Source organism: Chiloscyllium plagiosum, unplaced genomic scaffold (genome assembly GCF_037043375.1).
Source record: "Chiloscyllium plagiosum isolate Xiang-an unplaced genomic scaffold, Cpla_swu_hap1 HiC_scaffold_4, whole genome shotgun sequence".
Lineage (NCBI taxonomy): Eukaryota > Metazoa > Chordata > Chondrichthyes > Orectolobiformes > Hemiscylliidae > Chiloscyllium > Chiloscyllium plagiosum.
Genome location: NW_028270142.1, coordinates 147670789 through 147691761, shown reverse-complemented (window position 1 = coordinate 147691761; position 20973 = coordinate 147670789). Strand labels below are relative to the sequence as shown.

General features: G+C 42.3%; 1 protein-coding gene across 1 annotated transcript in view; it reads left to right on the top strand.

Moving 5' to 3' along the window:
* abcf2a (ATP binding cassette subfamily F member 2a) overlaps positions 1-20973 on the top strand; it is a 44815-nt gene that overhangs the window by 4122 nt on the left and 19720 nt on the right. The window contains exons 2-8 of the mRNA XM_043687568.2: positions 10209-10415; positions 13113-13325; positions 13733-13915; positions 16830-17001; positions 17633-17728; positions 18655-18757; positions 20060-20155. Coding sequence (XP_043543503.1) covers positions 10244-10415; positions 13113-13325; positions 13733-13915; positions 16830-17001; positions 17633-17728; positions 18655-18757; positions 20060-20155 — 1035 coding nt within the window. The 5' untranslated portion in view covers positions 10209-10243. The remainder of the gene's footprint in view (positions 1-10208; positions 10416-13112; positions 13326-13732; positions 13916-16829; positions 17002-17632; positions 17729-18654; positions 18758-20059; positions 20156-20973) is intronic.

Sequence of the window (20973 nt, the reverse complement as noted above, 5' to 3'; positions counted from 1 at the left end):
TTGTCGTCATGTACTGGGAACAGGGGAGTGTTGGGGGTAAATGATGTCAGAAATGTTTGAAAGAATTTTTTTCCTGTTGCTAGGTCAACTAAGTATCTATTGTGACCATAAGATACTGGAGTTGAAGTAGGCCATTCAGCCCATTGAACCTGCTCTGCCATTCAATGAGATCATGACTCGATCTGATAATCCTGAACTCCACTTTCCTGCTTTTACCATATAACCCTTGATTCCCTTCTGACTAAAAATCTGTCTCTCTCAGCCTTGGATGTAATTAATGAACCAGCTTCTACAAGCCTCTGCAGGAGTGATGGGGAGCAATTCAGTTGTCCATATTGGGACCAACAAAATAAACAATAGGTCCTGCTTGGGGAATGTCGGGAATTAGAAACAAAATTTATTCACTTGTCCCTAAAATATTTCTAAAATCTCTTTGGATTTTGCTTTAAAATAAAATAAAGAACTGCAGGTGCTGGAGTTCTGAAACACATATGGAAATTGTTCGAGAAACGCAGCATCTGAGGAGAAAAAGCAGAATTAATGTTTCAAGTCCAGTGTCAATAGGTGTCTCAGACCTGCTGAGTTTCTCCGATTTGTTTTTGTTTGATTTTTCCTTTAATATTACCCACTATTGCTTTTCTCGTATCCTCTCTTTGCTCTCCTAATTTCTTTTCTAAATAACCCTCTGCACTTTCTGTAATCATGTAAAGCATTTGCTGTTTTGAGGTGTTGGTATCTACCTTAAGCTTTTTTTTCTTTTACCCAAACTTGTACATTCCTTGACTTCCACAGTTCTCTGGATTTTATGATCCTGCCCTTCAGCTTTATGGAAATATGTTAGGAGGAAGATTCCTGATGAAGGGCTTCTGCCCGAAACATCGATTCTCCTGCTCCTCAGATGCTGCCTGACCTGCTGTACTTTTCCAGCACCACATTCTTGACTGGAAATATGTTAGCCCTGCACTTCACACTTATTGCCCTTTTGAAATACTCCCCTCTCGTGATGATGATTTTCTGGTACGTTGCTGCCACTAGTTCATTTTGGCCAGATATTGTCTTCGCATATTAAAAACACCCCCCCTCCCCCCCCCCCCCCCCGTGCCCCCACATACCCCACGCACCCCCACACACTTTTTCCCAATCGATAATTACCTCAAATCGTACTGAATCATGGCCTCGGCTCAAAAAGTGAGGGGTTAGCTTGTTTCATTCAGCATTTATCCTTGTGCGGAGAGGGAACAAGTTGGTCAGTTTCCTCTTCCACTTCCATCTGGTTATTGCTGGCACTAGATAGCACTGTTGGGTAAGCACTGGCTACGTTCCAACAGCAAGTGGTTTGCTAGTGGCTTGTGATGTGTGGGTTCTGACCCTGAGTCAATGGTAATAGCACAGCAATACAGTACTTTCTGAAGTGTCACTCAGTTCTGTTACAAATGACCATAGGCAATTCAGCCCCTCAAATCTGCTCCAACATTAATGCGATCATGACTCAACTCCACCTCAATTCCATTTTCCTGTCTGTATTTAATAACCTTACAACCTGTTACTAATGAAAAATCTGTCTATCTTAAATTTGCTTAAAGTCCCAGTGTCCACCGCACTCTGGCACAGTGAATTCCACAGATTCATGATCCTTTGAAAGAAGTATATTACAGAGGAGGAAGTGCTGGATGTCTTGAAATGCATAAAGTTGGATAAATCCCCAGGACCTGATCAGGTGTACCCTAGAACTCTGTGGGAATTTGGAGAAGTGATTGCTGGGCCTCTTGCTGATATATTTGTATCATAGATAGCCACCGGTGAGGTGCCGGAAGATGGAGGTTGGCTAATGTGGTGCCACTGTTTAAGAAGGGTGGTAAGGACAAGCCAGGGAACTATAGACCAGTGAGCCTGACCTCAGTGGTGGGCAAGTTGTTGGAGGGAATCCTGAGGGACAGGATGTACATGTATTTGGAAAGGCAAGGACTGATTAGGTATAGTCAACATGATTTTGTGCGTGGGAAGTAATGTCTCACAAACTGGATTGAGTTTTTTGAAGAAGTAACAAAGAGGATTGATGAGGGCAGAGCAGTAGATGTGATCTATATGGACTTCAGTAAGGTGTTCGACAAGGTTCCCCATGGAAGACTGATTAGCAAGGTTAGATCTCATGGAATACAGGGAGAACTAGCCATTTGGAAACACAACTGGCTCAAAGGTAGCAGACAGAGGGTGGTGGTGGAGGGTCGTTTTTCAGACTGGAGGCCTGTGACCAGTGCAGTGCCACAAGCATCAGTGCTGGGTCCTCAACTTTTCGTCATTTACATAAATGATTTGGATGCGCGCATAAGAGGTACAGTTAGTAAGTTTGCAGATACCTCCAATTTTGGTGTCATCGTGGACAGCGAAGAGGGTTATCTCGGATTACAACAGGATCTGGACCAGATGGGCCAATGGGCTGAGAAGTGGCAGATGGAGTTTAATTCAGATAAATGTGGTGCTGCATTTTGGGAAAGCAAATCTTAGCAGGACTTATACACTTAATGGTAAGGTCCGAGAGAGTGTTGCTGAACAAAGAGACCTTGGAGAGGAGGTTCATAGCTCCTTGAAAGTGGAGTTGCAGGTAGATAGGATAGTGAAGAAGGCGTTTGGTATGCTTTCTTTTATCGGTCAGAATATTGAGTACAGGAGTTGGGAGGTGAAGTTGCGGCTGTACAGGACATTGGTTAGGCCACTGTTGGAATATTGCGTGCAATTCTGGTCTTCCTATCAGAAAGATATTGTAAAACTTGAAAGGGTTCAGAAAAGATTTACAAGGATGTTGCCAGGGTTGGAGGATTTAAGCTATAGGGAGAGGCTGAACAGGCTGGGGCTGTTTTCCCTGGAGCATCAGAGGCTGAGGGGTGACCTTATAGAGGTTTACAAAATTATGAGGGGCATGGATAGGATAAATAGACAAAGTCTTTTCCCTGGGGTCAGGGAGTCCAGAACTAGAAGGCATAGGTTTAGGGTGAGAGGGGAAAGATATTAAAAGAGACTTACTGGGCAACGTTTTCACACAGAGGGTGGTACGTGTATGGAATGAGCTGCCAGCGGAAGTGGTGGAGGCTGGTACAATTGCAACATTTAAGAGGCATTTGGATGGGTATATGAATAGGAAGGGTTTGGAGGGATATGGGCCAGGTGCTGGCAGGTGGGACCAGATTGGGTTAGGATATCTGGTTGGCATGGACGTGTTGGACCAAAGGGTCTGTTTCCGTGCTGTACGTCTCTATGACTATGACTCTATGACTAAGTAATTTCTCCACCTCTCTGATTTGAATCTTCTAGCCCTTATCCTAAAACTATGATCGCTCATCCTTGATTCCCAACAAGAGGGCGTTTACTTTGTCAATCCACTTTAGTGTTTTGTTTATCTTAGTTAAATCTCTCATCCTTGTAAATTCAAGTTTAGGTGTAAACTGCTCAATAGGGTAAGCTATTGTTATGAAGATGTGGGTGTACTGTACCTTTAAGGGAGTTAAAAGTTAGCACAACTACCTGACAGCACTGAGTGTTTTGAGCAAGATATAATGTAACCTTTTGGTCCAGTAGCTAGGCTAGCTGGTTGCCCGAAAATGACAAAACAGATTCAATTAGGCCATTCAGTTTAAATTATACCCCCAAAAATACCAAACTTCAATCAAGTTTGAATTTAGTATATTGACCATCTTAAAAGCCAATGACACAATCCAATGCTTTGGGGGGGTATAGGACTGGGGAAAATTGAACAGTTGGGAGGAGAACTGCCAAGCCACCAGCATCTGCAGGCTGCCCTGAGAATATCTGTCTTAAAGGTACCTTTTATGGATCTGTGACCTGTGAAGCATAATCCCTAAAAAGAAGACACAGGAAGATCCAAATAGAAGATTCGACAGCTGGCTGGTTTTGAAATTTGAATTTTTCAGTAAATCTGAATCGGAGGGTTTTATCGGACTAGTATTATAGGAGGGAAAGTAAAAGATAGGTTAGAGGGAGGAGTTGTAAATAGTTGTTAGTTAATTATTCTGTGTTATACTTTAAGAAATAAAGTTGTTAATTTTTACTTCAAGTAGTTCTTGGCCTCGAAATTTCACAGATTACTATACGGGATAAATCCTTTCTGTGTTGGTTTAAATTGAGCAGGAGGGTTTACCCTGTGTCATAACACTCTTCATGTCTGGAATCAATCTAGTAGATCTCCTCTGAGCTGCCTCCAATGCAGCAACATCTCTCCAAATAAGGGGAATCAAAATTGTATACAATATACCAGGTGTGATCCCACAAGTGTTTGTACAGTTGCAGTAACATGTCCATACTTATATAAAAATTGAAAGATCTGTGGAATTGAATTGAATTTATTGTCACATGTACTGAGCCACCATGAAAAGCTTTGTCTTGCGAGCAATACAGACAGATCAGAGTTAAATAGCATAGATAGTAAATAATAGGTAAACAGCAGCAAAAACAAAAACACAGGGACAGGCGAATGCTAAGAGTTTGAGAGTCCATTCAGTATTCTAACAGCAGGAGGGTAGAAACTGTTTCGCAACCAGCTGGTGTGTGTGTTCTGGCTTCTGTACCTTCTCCCCGATGGTAGAGGTTGTTGACAAACATTGCCAGGGTGGGGGATGGATCTTTTAGAATGCTGGCCATCTTTCCTTGACAGCGGGCCTGGTAGATGGATCCTATAGATGGGAGGTTGGCCTTTGTGATTGTCCGGGCTGAGTTCACCGCTCTCTGTAACCGTCTCCAATCTTGAATGGTACAGTTGCCATACCAGGTAGTGATACATCCAGACCGAATGCTCTCAATGGCACACCTATAAAAGTTGGCAAAGGTATTCACTGTCATGCCAAATTTCCTCAGCTGCCTGAGGAAGAAGAGATGTTGTTGGGTCTTTGTAACCAGTGGGACCACATCAAGAATCCAAGAAAGCTTGTTGTTGACCACTCCCAAGAGCTTGACACTCTTCATTCGTTCCATCTCTGTGCTGTTAATGTGTAAGATGTTGTAAATCACAAAAAACAGAAATCTTTGGAAATGCTCAGCAGGTCTGGCAGCATTTGTGAAGAGAAATCAAAGTTAATATTATGGGTCCAGTGACCCTTCCTCAGAACTGATGGTAGCGAGGTAAGTGTTGGTTTATATGCAGAAGACAGGATGAAGGAGAGGTAAGGAGCAAACAATAGATAGAGACACAGCCTGAGCTCTCTTTAGGCTCCATCGCTACCTTTTGTTTGCTCCTTACCCCTTCTCTCATCCTGTCTTCTGCATATAAACCAACACTTACCTCGCTACCATCAGTTCTGAGGAAGGATCACTGGACCCATAATGTTAACTTTGATTTCTCTTCACAAATGCTGCCAGACCTGCTGAGCATTTCCAGAAACCTTTGTTTTTGTTCCATACTTTTTTACACTCTTCCTGTAGTAAGGAATGTCAAAATTCCATTTGGCTTCCTTTTTAGCAAGTGTATCTGTATTCTAGCTTCTGCGATTCATGCACAAGGATGCCCAGGTCTCTCTGCACCAAAGCACTCTGAAGTTACTCTCCAATTAGATAATAAGTTGCATTTCTATTCTTCTGATCAAAATGGAAAGCCTTTCAGTTTTCCATGTCAACCTTCATCTGCCAAATTTTGGCCCACTAACTTAACCTATCCATATCTGGTTGTAAATTTTTTTCTGCAACTTGCTTTCCTATCTATTTAGTGACATCTGCATATTTGGCCATACTATTGTTTGTCCCGTCATATCAATTATAATACTTCCCATGTTATCCCTACATAACATGATATCATTAGTATCTAGAAATCTATCACACTGTACTTGAACATACTCTATGAACTTTCAAAGGATTCCAAAGACACTGTCCTCTAGTTTAAAAAAAAAAGTTCTTATCAATTTCCAAAATGGCCTATTCCTTGTCATGAAACTCTCCTTATTCTAGAACACGTCTTTCTGCAATGTCCCTGCTGCATCCAGTAAGAATTTTAGTTTCAATAAGAGTAGTGCCAGATGATTAGAGGGTGGCAAATGTTTTTCCCCAATTCAAGAAAGAGAAGAGGGATAATCCTGGGAATTACAGACTAGTCAGTCTTAAGTCTGTGGTGGGCAAATTATAGGAGAGGATTCTGAGAGACAGGATTTATGGTTACTTGTAAAACCAGAGTTTGATTTGAGACAGTCAGCGTGGCTTTGAGAGGGCCAGGTTATGCCTACAGCCTCATTGAATTCTTTGAGGATGTAACAAAATACGTTGAAGGTAGAGCAGTGAATGTGGTGTACATGGATTTTAGCAATGTGTTTGATAAGGTTTCCCAAAGTAGGCTCATTCAGAAAGTAAGAATGCATGGGGTACGGGGAAATTTGGCTGTCTGGATACTGAATTGGCTGGCCTTCAGAAGACAGAGGGTGGTAGATGGACAGTATTCAGCCTGGAACTCAGTGACCAGTGGTGTTCCACAGGGATCTGTTCTGGGATCGCTGTTCTTTGTAATGTTTATAAATGACTTGGAAGAGAAAGTGGAAGGGTGGGTTAGTAAGTTTGCTAATTACACGAAGATTGGTGGAGTTGTAGATAGTGTGGAGGGGCTGTTATAGGTTGCAGTGGAACATTGACAGGGTGCAGAGCTGGGCTTAGAAGTGGCAGATGGAATTCAACCTGGAAAAGTGTGAAGTAATTCATTTTGGAAGGTTGAATTTGAATGCAGAATACAGGGTTAAAAGCAGGATTCTTGGCAGTGTGGAGGAACAGAGGGATCTTGGGTCCATGTCCATAGATCCCTCAAAGTTGCCACCCAAGTTGATAGGGTTGTTAAGAAGGTGTTTCGTGGGGGTTGGCTTTCATTAACAGGGGGAATTGAGTTTAAGAGCCGTGAGGTTATACTGCAGCTCTATAGAGCCCTGGTTAGACCGCTCTTGGAAAATTGTGTCCAGTTCTCATGATAGGAATGATGTAGAAGCTTTAGAGAGAGTGCAGAGGAGATTTGCCAGGATGTTGCCTGGACTGAGGGCATGTCTTATTGTCGAAGCAGAATTTATTTAGCAGGGATCCGTGAGAGCAAAAGAAATCAACAAACCTCAAAAATCAATTGAACTGACAACAATCAGCCTTTTTTTGTAAATACTGCAGCCGTTTGGCTGAGACTTTGAAAGAGGAGGGATCCAGGTCCTTCCCTATTTTCCTTCCAAGTTTCGTGCCTTACAAAAGAAAAAGAACACATTAAAATATGCTGAACACTTACAGATTATCATGAAATGTGCGTCATCTGTAACACCGAACCTTAGTCTAAAAAAATTAATCATTTGCGCCATTCCATGACACACTTTCTATTATACGGACCTTTTGTTTAGGCTAAGATCTACAGTTCGAAATATACAAGGAGCCGTGAAAAAGATTACTGAAGTTTTATCAAACTTACAGAATTTGTTTACATTTGACCTGGTCTTGAAAGCTGTTTCTAATCTTTAGTCTTTTAACCTACTGAACTATAACCCTAGAATTAACCAATTTTTTTCCCATAATGCAGTGTTAAATCTTCCCCACAATACCACATTATGAAGAAAGGTTGAGGGAGCTAGGGCTTTTCTCATTGGAGCAAAGAAGGCTGAGATGTGACCTGATAGAGATGTGCAAGCTAATAAGAGGTATAAATAGAGTGAATAATCGAAGCCTTTTTCCCCAGGCAGAAATGGCTGTCAGAAGGGGGCATAATTTTAAGGTGATTGGAGGCAGGTTCAGGTGAGGTGTCAGAAGTTGGATCTTTACAGTGTGTGGTGGGTGCGTGGAATGCACTGCCAGTAGTGGTAGTAGAGTCAGATACATTAGGGATGTTTAAGCAACTCTTGAATAGGCACATGGCTGACAGTAAAATGAAGGGTATGTAGTTTGTGGGCGGCATGGTGGCACAGTGGTTAGCACAGCTGCCTCACAGCGCCAGAGACCCGGGTTCAATTTCCGACTCAGACGACTGACTGTGTGGAGTTTGCACATTCTCCCCTTCTTCGGCCTGTGCCCGAAACGTCGAATCTCCTGTTCCCTGGATGCTGCCTGACCTGCTGTGCTGTTCCAGCAATAAAGTTTCAACTTTGATCTCCAGCATCTGCAGACCTCACTTTCTCCTCGTAAATGTAAGGGGTATGGATGGGTTGCGCTTTGGCGGGTCGGTGTGGACATGTTGGGCCGAAGGGCCTGTTTCCACACTGTAATGTTATCTAATCTAATCTAATCTAATCTAGTTTAGTTTGATCATAGAATAGGATAAAAGATTGGCACAACATCAAGGGCCAAAGAGAGGGCATGAAAAATCTTTGGCGGATAGGATCAAGGATAACCCAAAGGCATTTTATGCGTATGTGAGAAACATGAGAATGACGAGAACGAGGGTAGGTCCGATCAAGGACAGTAGTGGGAGACTGTGTATTGAGTCAGAAGAGATAGGAGAGGTCTTGAATGAGTACTTCAGTATTTACGAACGAGAGGGACCGTATTGTTGAAGAGGTGAGTGTGAAACGGACTGGTAAGCTAGAGGAGATACTTGTTAGGAAGGAAGATGTGTTGGACATTTTGAACAACTTGAGGATAGACAAGTCCCCCGGGCCTGACGGGATATATCCTAGGATTATGTGGGAAGCAAGAGAGGAAATTGCAGTACCGTTGGCAATGATCTTTTCGTCTTCACTGTCAACAGGGGTGGTACCAGGGGACTGGAGAGTGGCGAATGTTGTGCCCCTGTTCAAAAAAGGGAATAGGGATAACCCCGGGAATTACAGGCCAGTTAGTCTTACTTCGGTGGTAGGCAAAGTAATGGAAAGGGTACTGAGGGATAGGATTTATGAGTATCTGGAAAGACACTGCTTGATTAGGGACAGCCAGCATGGATTTCTGAAGGGTAGGTCTTGCCTTACAAGTATTATTGAATTCTTTTAGGAGGTGACCAAGCATGTGGATGAGCGTAGAGCAGTGGATGTAGTGTACATGGATTTTAGTAAGGCATTTGATACGGTTCCCCATGGTAGGCTTATGCAGAAAGTCAGGAGGCATGGGATAGAGGGAAATTTGGCCAATTGGATAGAAAACTGGCTAACCGGTTGAAGTCAGAGAGTGTTGGTAGATGGTAAATATTCAGCCTGGAGCCCAGTTACAGCTGGAGTTCTGCAGGGATCAGTTCTGGGTCCTCTGCTGTTTGTAATTTTTATTAATGACTTGGATGAAGGAGTCGAAGGGTGGGTCAGTAAATTTGCAGATGATACGAAGATTGGTGGAGTTGTGGATAGTGAGGAGGGCTGTTGTCGGCTGCAAAGGGACTTAGATATGATGCAGAGCTGGGCTGAGGAGTGGCAGATGGAGTTCAACCCTGCCAAGTGTGAGGTTGTCCATTTTGGAAAGACAAATAAGATTGCGGAATACAGGGTTAACGGTAGGGTTCTTAGTAAGATGGAGGAACAGAGGGATCTTGGGGTCTATGTTCATAGATCTTTGAAAGTTGCCACTCAGGTGGATAGAGCTTGTAAGAAGGCCTATGGTGTATTAGCGTTCATTAGCAGAGGGATTGAATTCAAGAGTCGTGAAGTGATGTTGCAACTGTACAGGAGTTTGGTTAGGCCACATTTGGAGTACTGTGTGCAGTTCTGGTCGCCTCACTTTAGGAAAGATGTGGAAGCTTTGGAGAGGGTGCAGAGAAGATTTACCAGGATGTTGCCTGAAATGGAGAATAGGTCGTACGAGGATAGGTTGAGAGTGCTAGGCCTTTTCTCGTTGGAACGGCGAAGGATGAGGGGTGACTTGATAGAAGTTTATAAGATGATCAGAGGAATAGATAGAGTAGACAGTCAGAAACTTTTTCCCCGGGTACAACAGAGTGTTACAAGGGGACATAAATTTAAGGTGAAGGGTGGAAGGTATAGGAGAGATGTCAGGGGTGGGTTCTTTACCCAGAGAGTGGTGGGGGCATGGAATGCGCTGCCTGTGGGAGTGGTGGAGACAGAATCTTTGGTGACCTTTAAGCGGCAATTGGATAGGTACATGGATGGGTGCTTAAGCTAGGACAAATGTTCGGCACAACATCGTGGGCCGAAGGGCCTGTTCTGTGCTGTATTGTTCTATGTTCTAAAGGGGCTGTACTGTGCTGTACTGTTCTATATTCTATCAAGATATATTAAGGGAAGAGTTTAATTTTTAGTCAGTGTTTTGTTTTGTTTCCACAGATTGTACTTCCACTAATACATACAAACCAATAGCCATGCCTTCTGATTTGGCCAAGAAAAAGGCAGCTAAGAAGAAGGAAGCTGCAAAGGCTCGCCAGCGTAAACCCAAGACCATTGATGCACCTGAGGAAAATGGTGACGTTGGTGTAGAGAGGATGGACAATTCAGAAACGCCGCAACTGAATGGCTCTTCTGTTCATGATGCAGGTCGGAACTTCCGTTATCAATTTTAACATCCTCTCCCTCTGCTAACCCCTGCAGGCTGCCCCTCTCCCCATACCAGCCTGATCCACATGGGTTACCTCAACGACTACAACACTTTTCCAGTTACACATTTTGGTTTATCCTGTGGTATTGAATTAAATTGTCAACCGTGGCTTTCTTCCAACATGCTCCTCCTGTCTTTGTATGACCCAGTTTCCTGGGAGGTGGAGTAGTTACCATGTTTGAGTCGTTGAGCATTTTTTGTATGTTAACCTTTTCACAATTGGTAGGACAGGCAGCTCCAATCACTAAAATTGAAGCATTCCTCGAAGACTTGAAGATATGATCAAGGCTATTACTGAAAAACAGTGCTGTGGGAATGCTGTATCATCAGAATGTGGCAGATTCACACTGTTGTGGTGCTGCCTTTCAGGTGGATGTTTAATAACACCCCTGTTTGCTCCATTAGCTAATAAGACCATTAGACGCAGGAGTAGATTGTTCAGCCCATCACATTTATTCCACCACTCAGTGAGATAATGATTGATCTGATAATTACTATGGACTAGGCTAGACCACTCAAAACATTCTGGAGCAGACAGCTCAGACCATAACTTTGCAATTTGTTTCGGTGAGTGTATAGTGAAAATTACCAGGATTAAGTTAGTGAGGTTGACGACCAGGTTTAAAACAGACACAAAAAATTTATTCACAAAGTTACACAGTGAAATACAAAGGGGGGGGGGGGGAGAGAAAGGGAGAGATCACTGTTGAACTCCTAACCAAACTATAAACTGCTCAGCTCAGCAGTTTAGAAAAAAAAAGGGACTAGCTTTGTGACATAATCCTCAACTTCATTTTCCCACCTTATCCCCATAATCCTTGATTCCCTTGCTAATTTGAAACCTTTACCTCAGCCTTGAATACACTTAATGATCCAACCTCAACAGTCCTCTGTGATAAAGAATTCCACAGATTCAGAACCCCAGAAGAGGTGAGATTCCTCTTCATCTCTGCCTTAAATGAGTGATTCCATATTCTGAGAGAATGCCTTCCACAATGGGAAACAGCCTTTCTGTATCTATTCTGATAAAGTCTGATCATTAAAATTCTGAAAGGTCTTGAGCAAATAGTTGAAGAGAAGATGCTTCTACTTGTTGGGGGAAACCCAATGGTAGAGTTTACAATCTTAAGACAGTCATTAATCCAGTGGGGAATTCAGGAGAAAGCTCTTTAGTCTGAGTGGTAGATTGGGTAAGTGCATGAGGGAGAGAGAAAGGAATGAAAGGATTTATTGATTGGGTATGATGAAGTGGGGAGAGAGAGGCTCATATGGCACAGGACCACTGGCATGCACCGAATGGCCTCAATCTGTGCTGTAGACTGTATACAGTTATATCTAAAGAGAAGATCATCCAGTCTTAGCATGCATTCAGTTCAGTTCCTATGGATCCTTGCAGCCTGTAGACTAATCAATTTGGGTTGAAAGTCAAATTCTGTTCTGTAAAGACCATGTATTTTTATTTTTGTCTTTAAAAACTGAACTGCAATAAAAAAGAGCTTCTCAAAGAAGTTTGCGTAATTTCACAGCAAGGAATTCAGTACCACTTGTGGTCTGTATTTTTGAGGCAAAGCGATCCTATATTGTGCAGACAGTCAGGAGCTGAGGAGTTGTTTACAAGAAAATCTGATTGGTTCTCACCTAACTGATCAGGTTGGAACTGGAAACAAGTTTCAGAAAGAGGAAGAGACAAAGCTGTGTTGTTCTCTACAGTTTAAAAAAAACTCAATTTCAACTTTTAAGAAAACCAGCAGTTTCTCAGCTGAGACATTTGAATTGATAAACCAGACTTTTCCTGAGTGAATCAATCACTCTGTCCTACTCACAAACTTGTGGAAGTCTCCAGAGAAAGGTAAGTAAACATGGAAGGCCTGTTTAGATGAAGAATAGTAATCTCAATGTTAGAATAGAATAGGCCACTTTTTTTCCGATCTCTGTGAATGATAGTGGGCGGCACGGCGGCACAGTGGTTAGCACTGCTGCCTCACAGCGCCAGAGACCCGGGTTCAATTCCTGCCTCAGGCGACTAACTGTGTGGAGTTTGCACATTCTCCCTGTGTCTGCGTGGGTTTCCTCCGGGTGCTCCGGTTTCCTCCCACAGTCACAAAGATGTGCGGGTCAGGTGAATTGGCCATGCTAAATTGCCCGTAGTGTTAGGTTAAAGGGGTAAATATAGGGCTATGGGTGGGTTGCGCTTCGGCGGGTAGGTGTGGACTTGTTGGGCCGAAGGACCTGTTTCCACACTGTAAGTAATCTAATCTAATCTAATCTAATCTGTTGTCCTCTATATGTGTGTGAGATGAAGTTTATAAAGAGTTTTAGTAGTGTTATATGCCAGTGGCTTATTTGTTTACCTGTAGCAATAGTCTAATAATAAATAAATCTTGTTCAATGCAGAAATCTGGCTATGCTTTCTATCAATCTTAGTCTGAAGGTCAAGAAAGTTTGGGATACTGTGCATACATTAGAAAAAACTTGGTATGATTCCGGGAACAGAGAGGCTTGATTAACAATGTGTTATCCCAGGTTGTAACAATCTCATGCCATGTGCTTTGGTGTCTTCTCAGCCAGACCTGGCTTTCGTTACCACTTTGACATACCCCGGTATTGTGATATGATTTTTATTCCTCCTTCCACAGGAGTGGCACAAATTACCAATGAGCTTGATGATTTTGAGTTGAAGAAGGCAGCAGCACGAGCAGTCACAGGGGTACTGGCCTCGCACCCTAATAGCACCGATGTTCACATCATTAACCTGTCACTCACTTTCCATGGACAGGAGCTATTGAGCGACACAAAGCTTGAGCTAAATTCTGGCCGGCGTTATGGGCTGATTGGTCTCAATGGAACTGGTAAGGTCACACACTCAATGAGCAAAGGCAGATACCTTGAAATTCTTGTTTAAAACTCTGAAATATTATGAAAGTTGACAGCTGCTGCCTATTGTTTTATACGGTGTCTTTTCCTTGACTATGCGAATGATTTCCTTTCGCAGCGGGAGCATGATAAATCTGAAAATCAGCAGTAGCATACTGTTGGCCTTTGTGAAGGGCCACTTTCTGGTTGGACTAGAACACATGAAGCATGTGGCATTCTGGCCAATGAGTCTGGAATTTAGAAAGGGTCTTTTCCAGATCATTATATTGGTGTCCTCGGCTATCTTGGTAATAGTTGGATTTTCTGAGTTGTCCTAGAGTCTAAGGGATGGAACTCAGTTTTTCTGGATTACAGACACTAATTTATATCTTCCCCTCTTCAGGGAAATCCATGCTGCTATCTGCTCTGGGCCATCGGGAGTTACCAATACCAGAGCACATTGACATTTACCATCTTACACGGGAGATGCCACCCAGTGATAAAACACCACTCGAATGTGTGATTGAGGTGGATAATGAGCGTATTGAGCTGGAGAAAGAAGCAGAGCGTCTGGCCCATGAAGACTGTAACTATCCATTTTACTTTGTTTTTCCATTAGGGATCTGATCACTCCGTTTATCCCATTATAGCTTTAGTGGTTAAAAATCTAACCATTTATTGCTCATGTATGTTCAAATACTTTGGCTCAATGGCATTGTGTTGTAGATAATTCTACAGGTTTACCACCCTCTGTGAAGAAATTTTTCCTCATCTTGGTCTTTCTTTGTGACTGTGACCATTGTTCTAGCATCCAATCTACCCAACTCCTTTCTGAGTTTTAGGAATTTTAGGCATTAGCTGGATGTTCTCTATCCAGCTAATGCAGGCTCAGTCAATCTGGTTTCTCCTTGTTTGTCAAACCTGCCATCCCAGGAATTGGTCTGGTGATTCTTTGCTGCCTTTCCTCTGTGGAAGGTATATATCCTGGGTAAGGAGACCACAAGTGTAGACTGTACTGAGGTGTGGTCTTCCCAAGGCCATGTACGACTACAGAAAGATATTCTTGCTTCTGTATTCAAACCCTTTTGGAATGAAGACCAACATGCCATTTATCTCCCTAACTATTTGCTGAACCTGCATTTTTACTTTGAATGATTGGTGAACAAAAGTCCCTTTGTGTATCAGCATTTACTTATTTAAATAATACCTTGCCATTATGTTTTTCCTCTTAAAGTAGAGAACTTTGCTGTGATCCACATTGTATTGTATCTGCTATGCATTTGCCCACTCACCTCAACTTGTCTAAAATGCCTTGAAGGCTCTTCATATGCTCTTCACCTGTCACCCTTTGTATCTATCAAAGCAGAAGGAACCTTGGATTTTATGGTTCATCTAAATGATGGCAGTATCACACGGAATTACATAGGAACATAAGGAATAGGCGCAGAAGTAGGCCATTCAGCCCCTCAAACCCAAGACTATCATCATTCAACAAGATCATGACTGATCTGCCCTCAAATCCTTTTGTGCCAGCTCAGTCATAGCTCTCAACTTCCTGATATTTCAAAAATCTATCTGAAGACCTCATCCTTAAATACTTTGTAATCTAGCCTTCACCATCCCTTGGTTCAAAGATCCCAGGCATTTACTACCCTCTGGGAGAGGAAAGTCATTTGCTTCTTACTTTTAAAAAATTAATGTCCCCAACTTTAATGATCCCCCACTAATGGAAAAATCCATATTGACCCTGTCAGACCCCTCTCAGAATCTTGTTTGTTTCAAACATATAACCTGTCATTCTTCTAAATGCTAATGAATAAAGGCATAGTCTGTTAAACCATTTTTAATAAATTAATCCCTAAATCCCAACAATCAACCTACAGGGTCTCTTTTGAACTTGGCCCAATTCTAGTAGATCCTTTCTCAATATGGGGGCCAAAGTTGAAACCAGTAGTCTAGCTACACCAATTAGAATGAGAGCAGGGTTGTAATCTCAGAATCGCAGAGTTAGAGTCATAGAGAGGTACAGCAAGGAAACAGACCTTTTGGTCTGACTCATCCATGCTGACCAGATATCCTAACCTAATCTAATCCCATTTGCCAGCACTTGGCTCATATCCCTCTAAACACTTCCTATTCATATACCCATCCGGATGCCTTTTAAAGGCTGTAATTGTACCAGCCTCCTCCAGTTCGTCTGGCAGCTCATTCCATACCCAAGTCACACTCTGTATGAAAAAGTTGCCCCTTAGGTCCCTTTTAAATCTTTCCCCTCTCAGCCTAAACCTATGCCCCCTAGTTCTGGATTCCTCCACCCCAGGGAAAAGATCTTGTCTATTTACCCTATCCATGCCCCTCATGATTTTATAAACCTCTATAAGGTCACCCTTTAGCCTCTGATGCTCCAGGGAATGTAGCTCCAGCCTACTCAACCTCTCCCAATAGCTCAAATCCTCAAAACATGGGAAACGTCCTTGTAAATCTTTTCTGAACCCTTTCAAGTTTCACAATATCCTTCTGATAGGAAGGAGACCAGAAATACACCCAATATTTCAAAAGTGGCCTAATCAATGTCCTGTACAGCCACAACATGACCTCCCAACTCCTATATTGCTCTGACCAATAAACGCCACCTTCACTATCCTATCTACTTGTGACTCTACTTTCAAGGAGCTATGAACCTACACTCCAAGGTCTCTTTGTTCAGCAACACTCCCCAGGACCTTACCATTAAGTGTATAAGTCCTGCTAAGATTTGCTTTTCCAAAATGCAGCTCTTCTCATTTATCAAAATTAAAATCCATCTGCCACTCCTCTGCCCATTGGCCCATTTGATCAAGAATTCTTACGGTGCAGAAAGAGACTAACTGGCCCATCATGCCTGCAACTGACTTTTCAAACTAGTTTTGTTAGCTTCTATCAATCTCCTTTATCCCCATACTCATTGCACACACTCGCTGTTTAGATAACCATCCATTGCCCTCTTGGATGCCTCAATTGAACCTGCCTCCACCACTTCCTCACAGGACATTCTAAACCCTAGTGACATGTGAAGATTTTTTTTTGTCTTGTCATCCTTGCATATTTCAAACATCATTTTAAATCCATGCCCTTTTGTTCTTCCTGTGAGTTGGAACAGCTTCTCCTCACTAAACATCTTCCTCCAGCCTGAAGCATGTCTGTTGACCTTCACTGATTAATGTGATTGTGGGGCAATGGGTAATTGTTACTTCAGTGCTGGACTGTGTTGGTATTCTTTGCACTGTCCATGCAGTGTTTGGTCTCTGATGGACCTACTGTATATACAGAGTATAGCTAAGTGTGAACTTTGCTGTGTTCAAGTTCTCGCTAGCTACTACAACATGTGGAGAATGGTTGATTGATTGTAAATGTGGTTGGTGTGCATAGTGACCAGCACAAACTGTGCTATTGTACCCAGTTGTATTTGATCTTCAGCTCTATTTCTCTCTCTCTCTCTTATCTCCCACCCCCTCCCCCAGCGGAGTGTGAGAAACTTCTACAGATCTATGACCGTTTGGAGGAATTGGATGCAGACAAGGCAGAAATGCGAGCATCCCGGATTCTCCACGGGTTAGGGTTTTCACCAGCCATGCAGCGGAAGATGATGAAGGATTTTAGTGGAGGCTGGAGGATGAGAGTGGCCCTTGCAAGGTAACCAAGCATGAGATGGTGCTGCAGGGAAGGCAAGAGCTTTACATGTAACCTCAGAATGAGCTGGTTTTCCCCCTTTTTTGCTGTTGGTTCTTTCTTTTGTTTTCTCGCTCGTTGTCATTGCACCTATTGGTTTTAGCAGCGATGTCCGGATTCCCAGTCTGCTTCCTGATTTATTTTCTCGTCTCTCAGCCCCATTGGGCTAGTTACACATCACTTTGTGTTGAGTTTGGATCATGCTCTGTAGAAATTGAGCTTTTGCTTGGGGTAACTCTGGGTTTGTTCTGCATCTCCAATTCTAGCATCCTGTATCGTTAGCTCCTTGTTAATTCATTATCCACAAATTCTAATAATGTAAATTATGATTCTCTAGTTTTTATTAAATTTTATTCCAGTAACAAAATATGAATTTAGATAGTATATACAAGTATGACCAGTGCTGATTGACTTGGGTAGATCATTGCTGGCATCAAACGTCTGAACCTCTCTGTCAGCTTTCCCCCTAGCAGAAAGGTCTGGTACTGCAGCAAAATTCCTATAGATAAGAAATATTCAAAGTTGTTATTGCAGTTGACCTCCATTTATGTCTGGCTGTTTGTGATTGCTATGGTTTCTCTTTTTTTTTTCCTAGAGCATTATTTATCAAACCCTTCATGCTTTTGTTAGATGAGCCAACTAATCATCTCGATTTGGATGCCTGTGTGTGGCTGGAAGAAGAATTGAAATCGTAAGTGTCTCTTTATCTGGCTGTGCTGTTGCAGGGAATTTGCTGCCCACAGGCTTGTAGTGATTACACAGTGCTGCAGTGATGGATTGACATTTGGATTGTATAGGCAAGAATCCTTTGGTGTGTATCAGGACTAGTGTGGGTTAATCTTCATACAGGCTGTAGCGGCACCTTTAGGTGTGTGCTGATTTTGATACTACGTCTCATGCACTTGTATGATGCAGGTGAATATGCTTCATATGGATACGTTAACTTGGAATCATGGTTTCAGCACAGGAAATCTGATCTGTGCCAGCTGTCTGGAAGCACAATTTTGATCAGAGAAGCAACAGTCATTAGTCCCAGGGAATGCAAACACTCCTATTCTTCCTATTCTACTGGAGGAGCATGAATTGTGGGAACTCGACTACTCGGAAGCATTAGTCAATATGTTTTCCTACAGCCCACTGGAAATTCTTTCCTCGGAAAGGTGTATTCAGGTGTCCAAGGCAGTTGGACTTGTGGAATGTGGGCCTGGGCATGTTGTTGTAAGTGTTTGACCCCTCCCCTAACAAAAATGAACATTTTTATTCAATAGTGCTGCACCTCCTGTTGTACAATCTGTTTTTATTCTTGCCTCCTTTTGAGCACAGTAGGGTTGGATTCTGATTGGCTTTTTGAATATTGTGATTATTGATCTGAGGGCTGAGACTTTGGGGATTTAATATACCCGGTGTCAATGTCTGATCCCAGGCTAGGTAGTTACTGGGTAAAATATAAAAGGAGAACATTTTATTAATTCTTTGCAATTGCATTGAAGTCTGGTGATAAATGTTATTCAGTTAGATCATCTGAATACCAGGACTGCTGGGAGTACTGAAAATATGTTTCAAAATTTCACCTTTAATAAAATTTTGATTTGCTATGTTTTTTGCTCCTTCCACCAGATTCTCCCGGATCCTTGTCCTTGTATCTCATTCCCAGGATTTCTTGAATGGAGTTTGCAACAATATCATTCATTTGCACAACCGCAAACTGAAGTATTACACAGTGAGTATTCAGACATGAAATTAATTTGAACAGCTTCCATTCTAGAACAGATCACTGGAAAACTCACCCTGATCGTGGCATTAAATTAACCAGAAAATGCTGAAATGGGAAATAAGGCTGTGTCAGGCCTGTAGGTGGCTCTGTTCTGAGATTTGGGTTTACATATGTTGCTAAATCTGTGTAGATAGATCTGTATCTACCATAGTCCCCATCAAACACTCCTAAGACAGGTACAGCACAGTGTTGAGGGAGGTTTACTTTCAGTTTAATGGAATAGAGGCAGCATCGCTCTGTGTCTAATCCCAAGCTGACCTGTGTTTTCCCCAGAGATTGCTCACCTTGTGTAAAATTTCACAACAAATGCCAGTCCTCTGATAACAGGAACAGAAATTACTTGAAAAGCTTGGCCCTCCTCCGTAATGGCTGGTGGTTCTAACTGCCCAGAATGAAGTTGCAGGTTGGACAGCGGCATCATGCCAGGACTGAAATCAAGAGACTACAAATGCAGTGGGAAATACACAGCTAGCTGGCATGAATACAGATCAGTTTTTGAGCTAAAAGTCGGAATGCACAAATGAGTAACTATTTAGCCTTGTGCTTGCTCCCTTTTCCTGTTAATCCAAGATGTGTTGGAAATAAGTCAGGTCTGAGATAGAGAGTCGAGAGCCATTCCTGATGAAGGGCTTTTGCCTGAAACGTCAATTTTCCTGCTTGGATGCTGCCTAACCTGCTGTGCTTTTCCAGCACCACTCTAAACTTGACTCTGATTTCCAACATCTGCAGTCCTCACTTTCACCCTCTGAGATAGAGAGACAAAGCTTTAAGATTTTAAGAGCATTGACCTTTTTTTTTTGAACCATTTGTGCCAATAGATTTCTGATCTGCTGTGGTTGCCTGAAATAAATGTCAGCCTGGATTATGTGTCCAATATTTAGAGCAGTTTGTGAAGCCCTGGCTGTCTGACTGTGAGGTGAGAGTGATACCCAATGAAGCACAAAGATGATTAAAGTCAGAAATGTTTGTTTATTCTCATCCCCAGTTGGTAGTAGTAATGCATTGAATTGTATGGTACAGATACATCCATGTAAAATGATGGCACCATGATATCCTGAGAAGGATTCTTCACAGGTCAGAATTTTACATTAATGTAATAAACATGTAGATAAAATTGATATCCTATGCCTCAACCTTCACTTTCTGGATCTCTGTAAAGAAAAATAATGCTGGTGTATTAGTAAGACCAATGTTAGCATCTAGGGCACTATGAAACAGCATTGGAGTCACTTGTGGCTTGTGTTCCAGGGTAACTATGACCAATATGTGAAGACCAGGTTGGAACTGGAGGAGAACCAAATGAAGCGGTTCACTTGGGAACAAGATCAGATTACACACATGAAGGTAAGTACATGGATGAGAGTGGCTGGAAATGTTGAAGGACATTCGGTGCAGAGAAGATGGAGTCACTTTCAGATAGAATTCCCTTTACCTGACTAGTTAGCTGACTAGGACCCATTGAGAAAAGCTCGATTAGGTTACAACCCAAAGGTCGGCCAGTCAGCCCAACCAGACTCTGGTGTTTAAGTCTTCATGTGAACTGTATCCAAATCTCATGTACCTGCCCTTCACCCACCTATCTCACTTGCTCTAATCAGTCTCTCAATTGAATTCCACAACTTCACAACCCTTTGACATTAGATTAAATGAGGGCCTGTGGAGGCAACAGGCGTGACATCCGAGGGCCTATGACAGCACTGAGACGTGAGGTTTTGGAGAGGGAGGCCTACTTACATTACGGAAATACGGCTACCTCACGGAGACAAGACCTTTTTAGATGTGGATGCTTCCTGCTTTCTTACCTGTTCTTTTGTATTTCTTTTTTTATTTCTAGTTTTTGTATCTTAAGATGGTTGTTTTTTAATTTGGGTTTTTGTACCTAAGGTGGTGCCATGACTGGAGACTTTGTCAATTTTTCACTGTACACCTGTACTTCTGAACTTGAGAACACGGGACAATGAAATCTAATTCTAAATACAAGATGTTTAGGTCAATGTTTTCTCAGTCATGACCACATAATAATATGATAGGGCATATAAATCATTCTATGTCCTCCTAATTTAAATTTGTTCCTTAAGCACCTTGTCATGCTCTCAAAACAATTTTTGAAAATTCATGAGACATGAGTATCATCGTTTTGGGCAGAATTTACTCCTCATTCT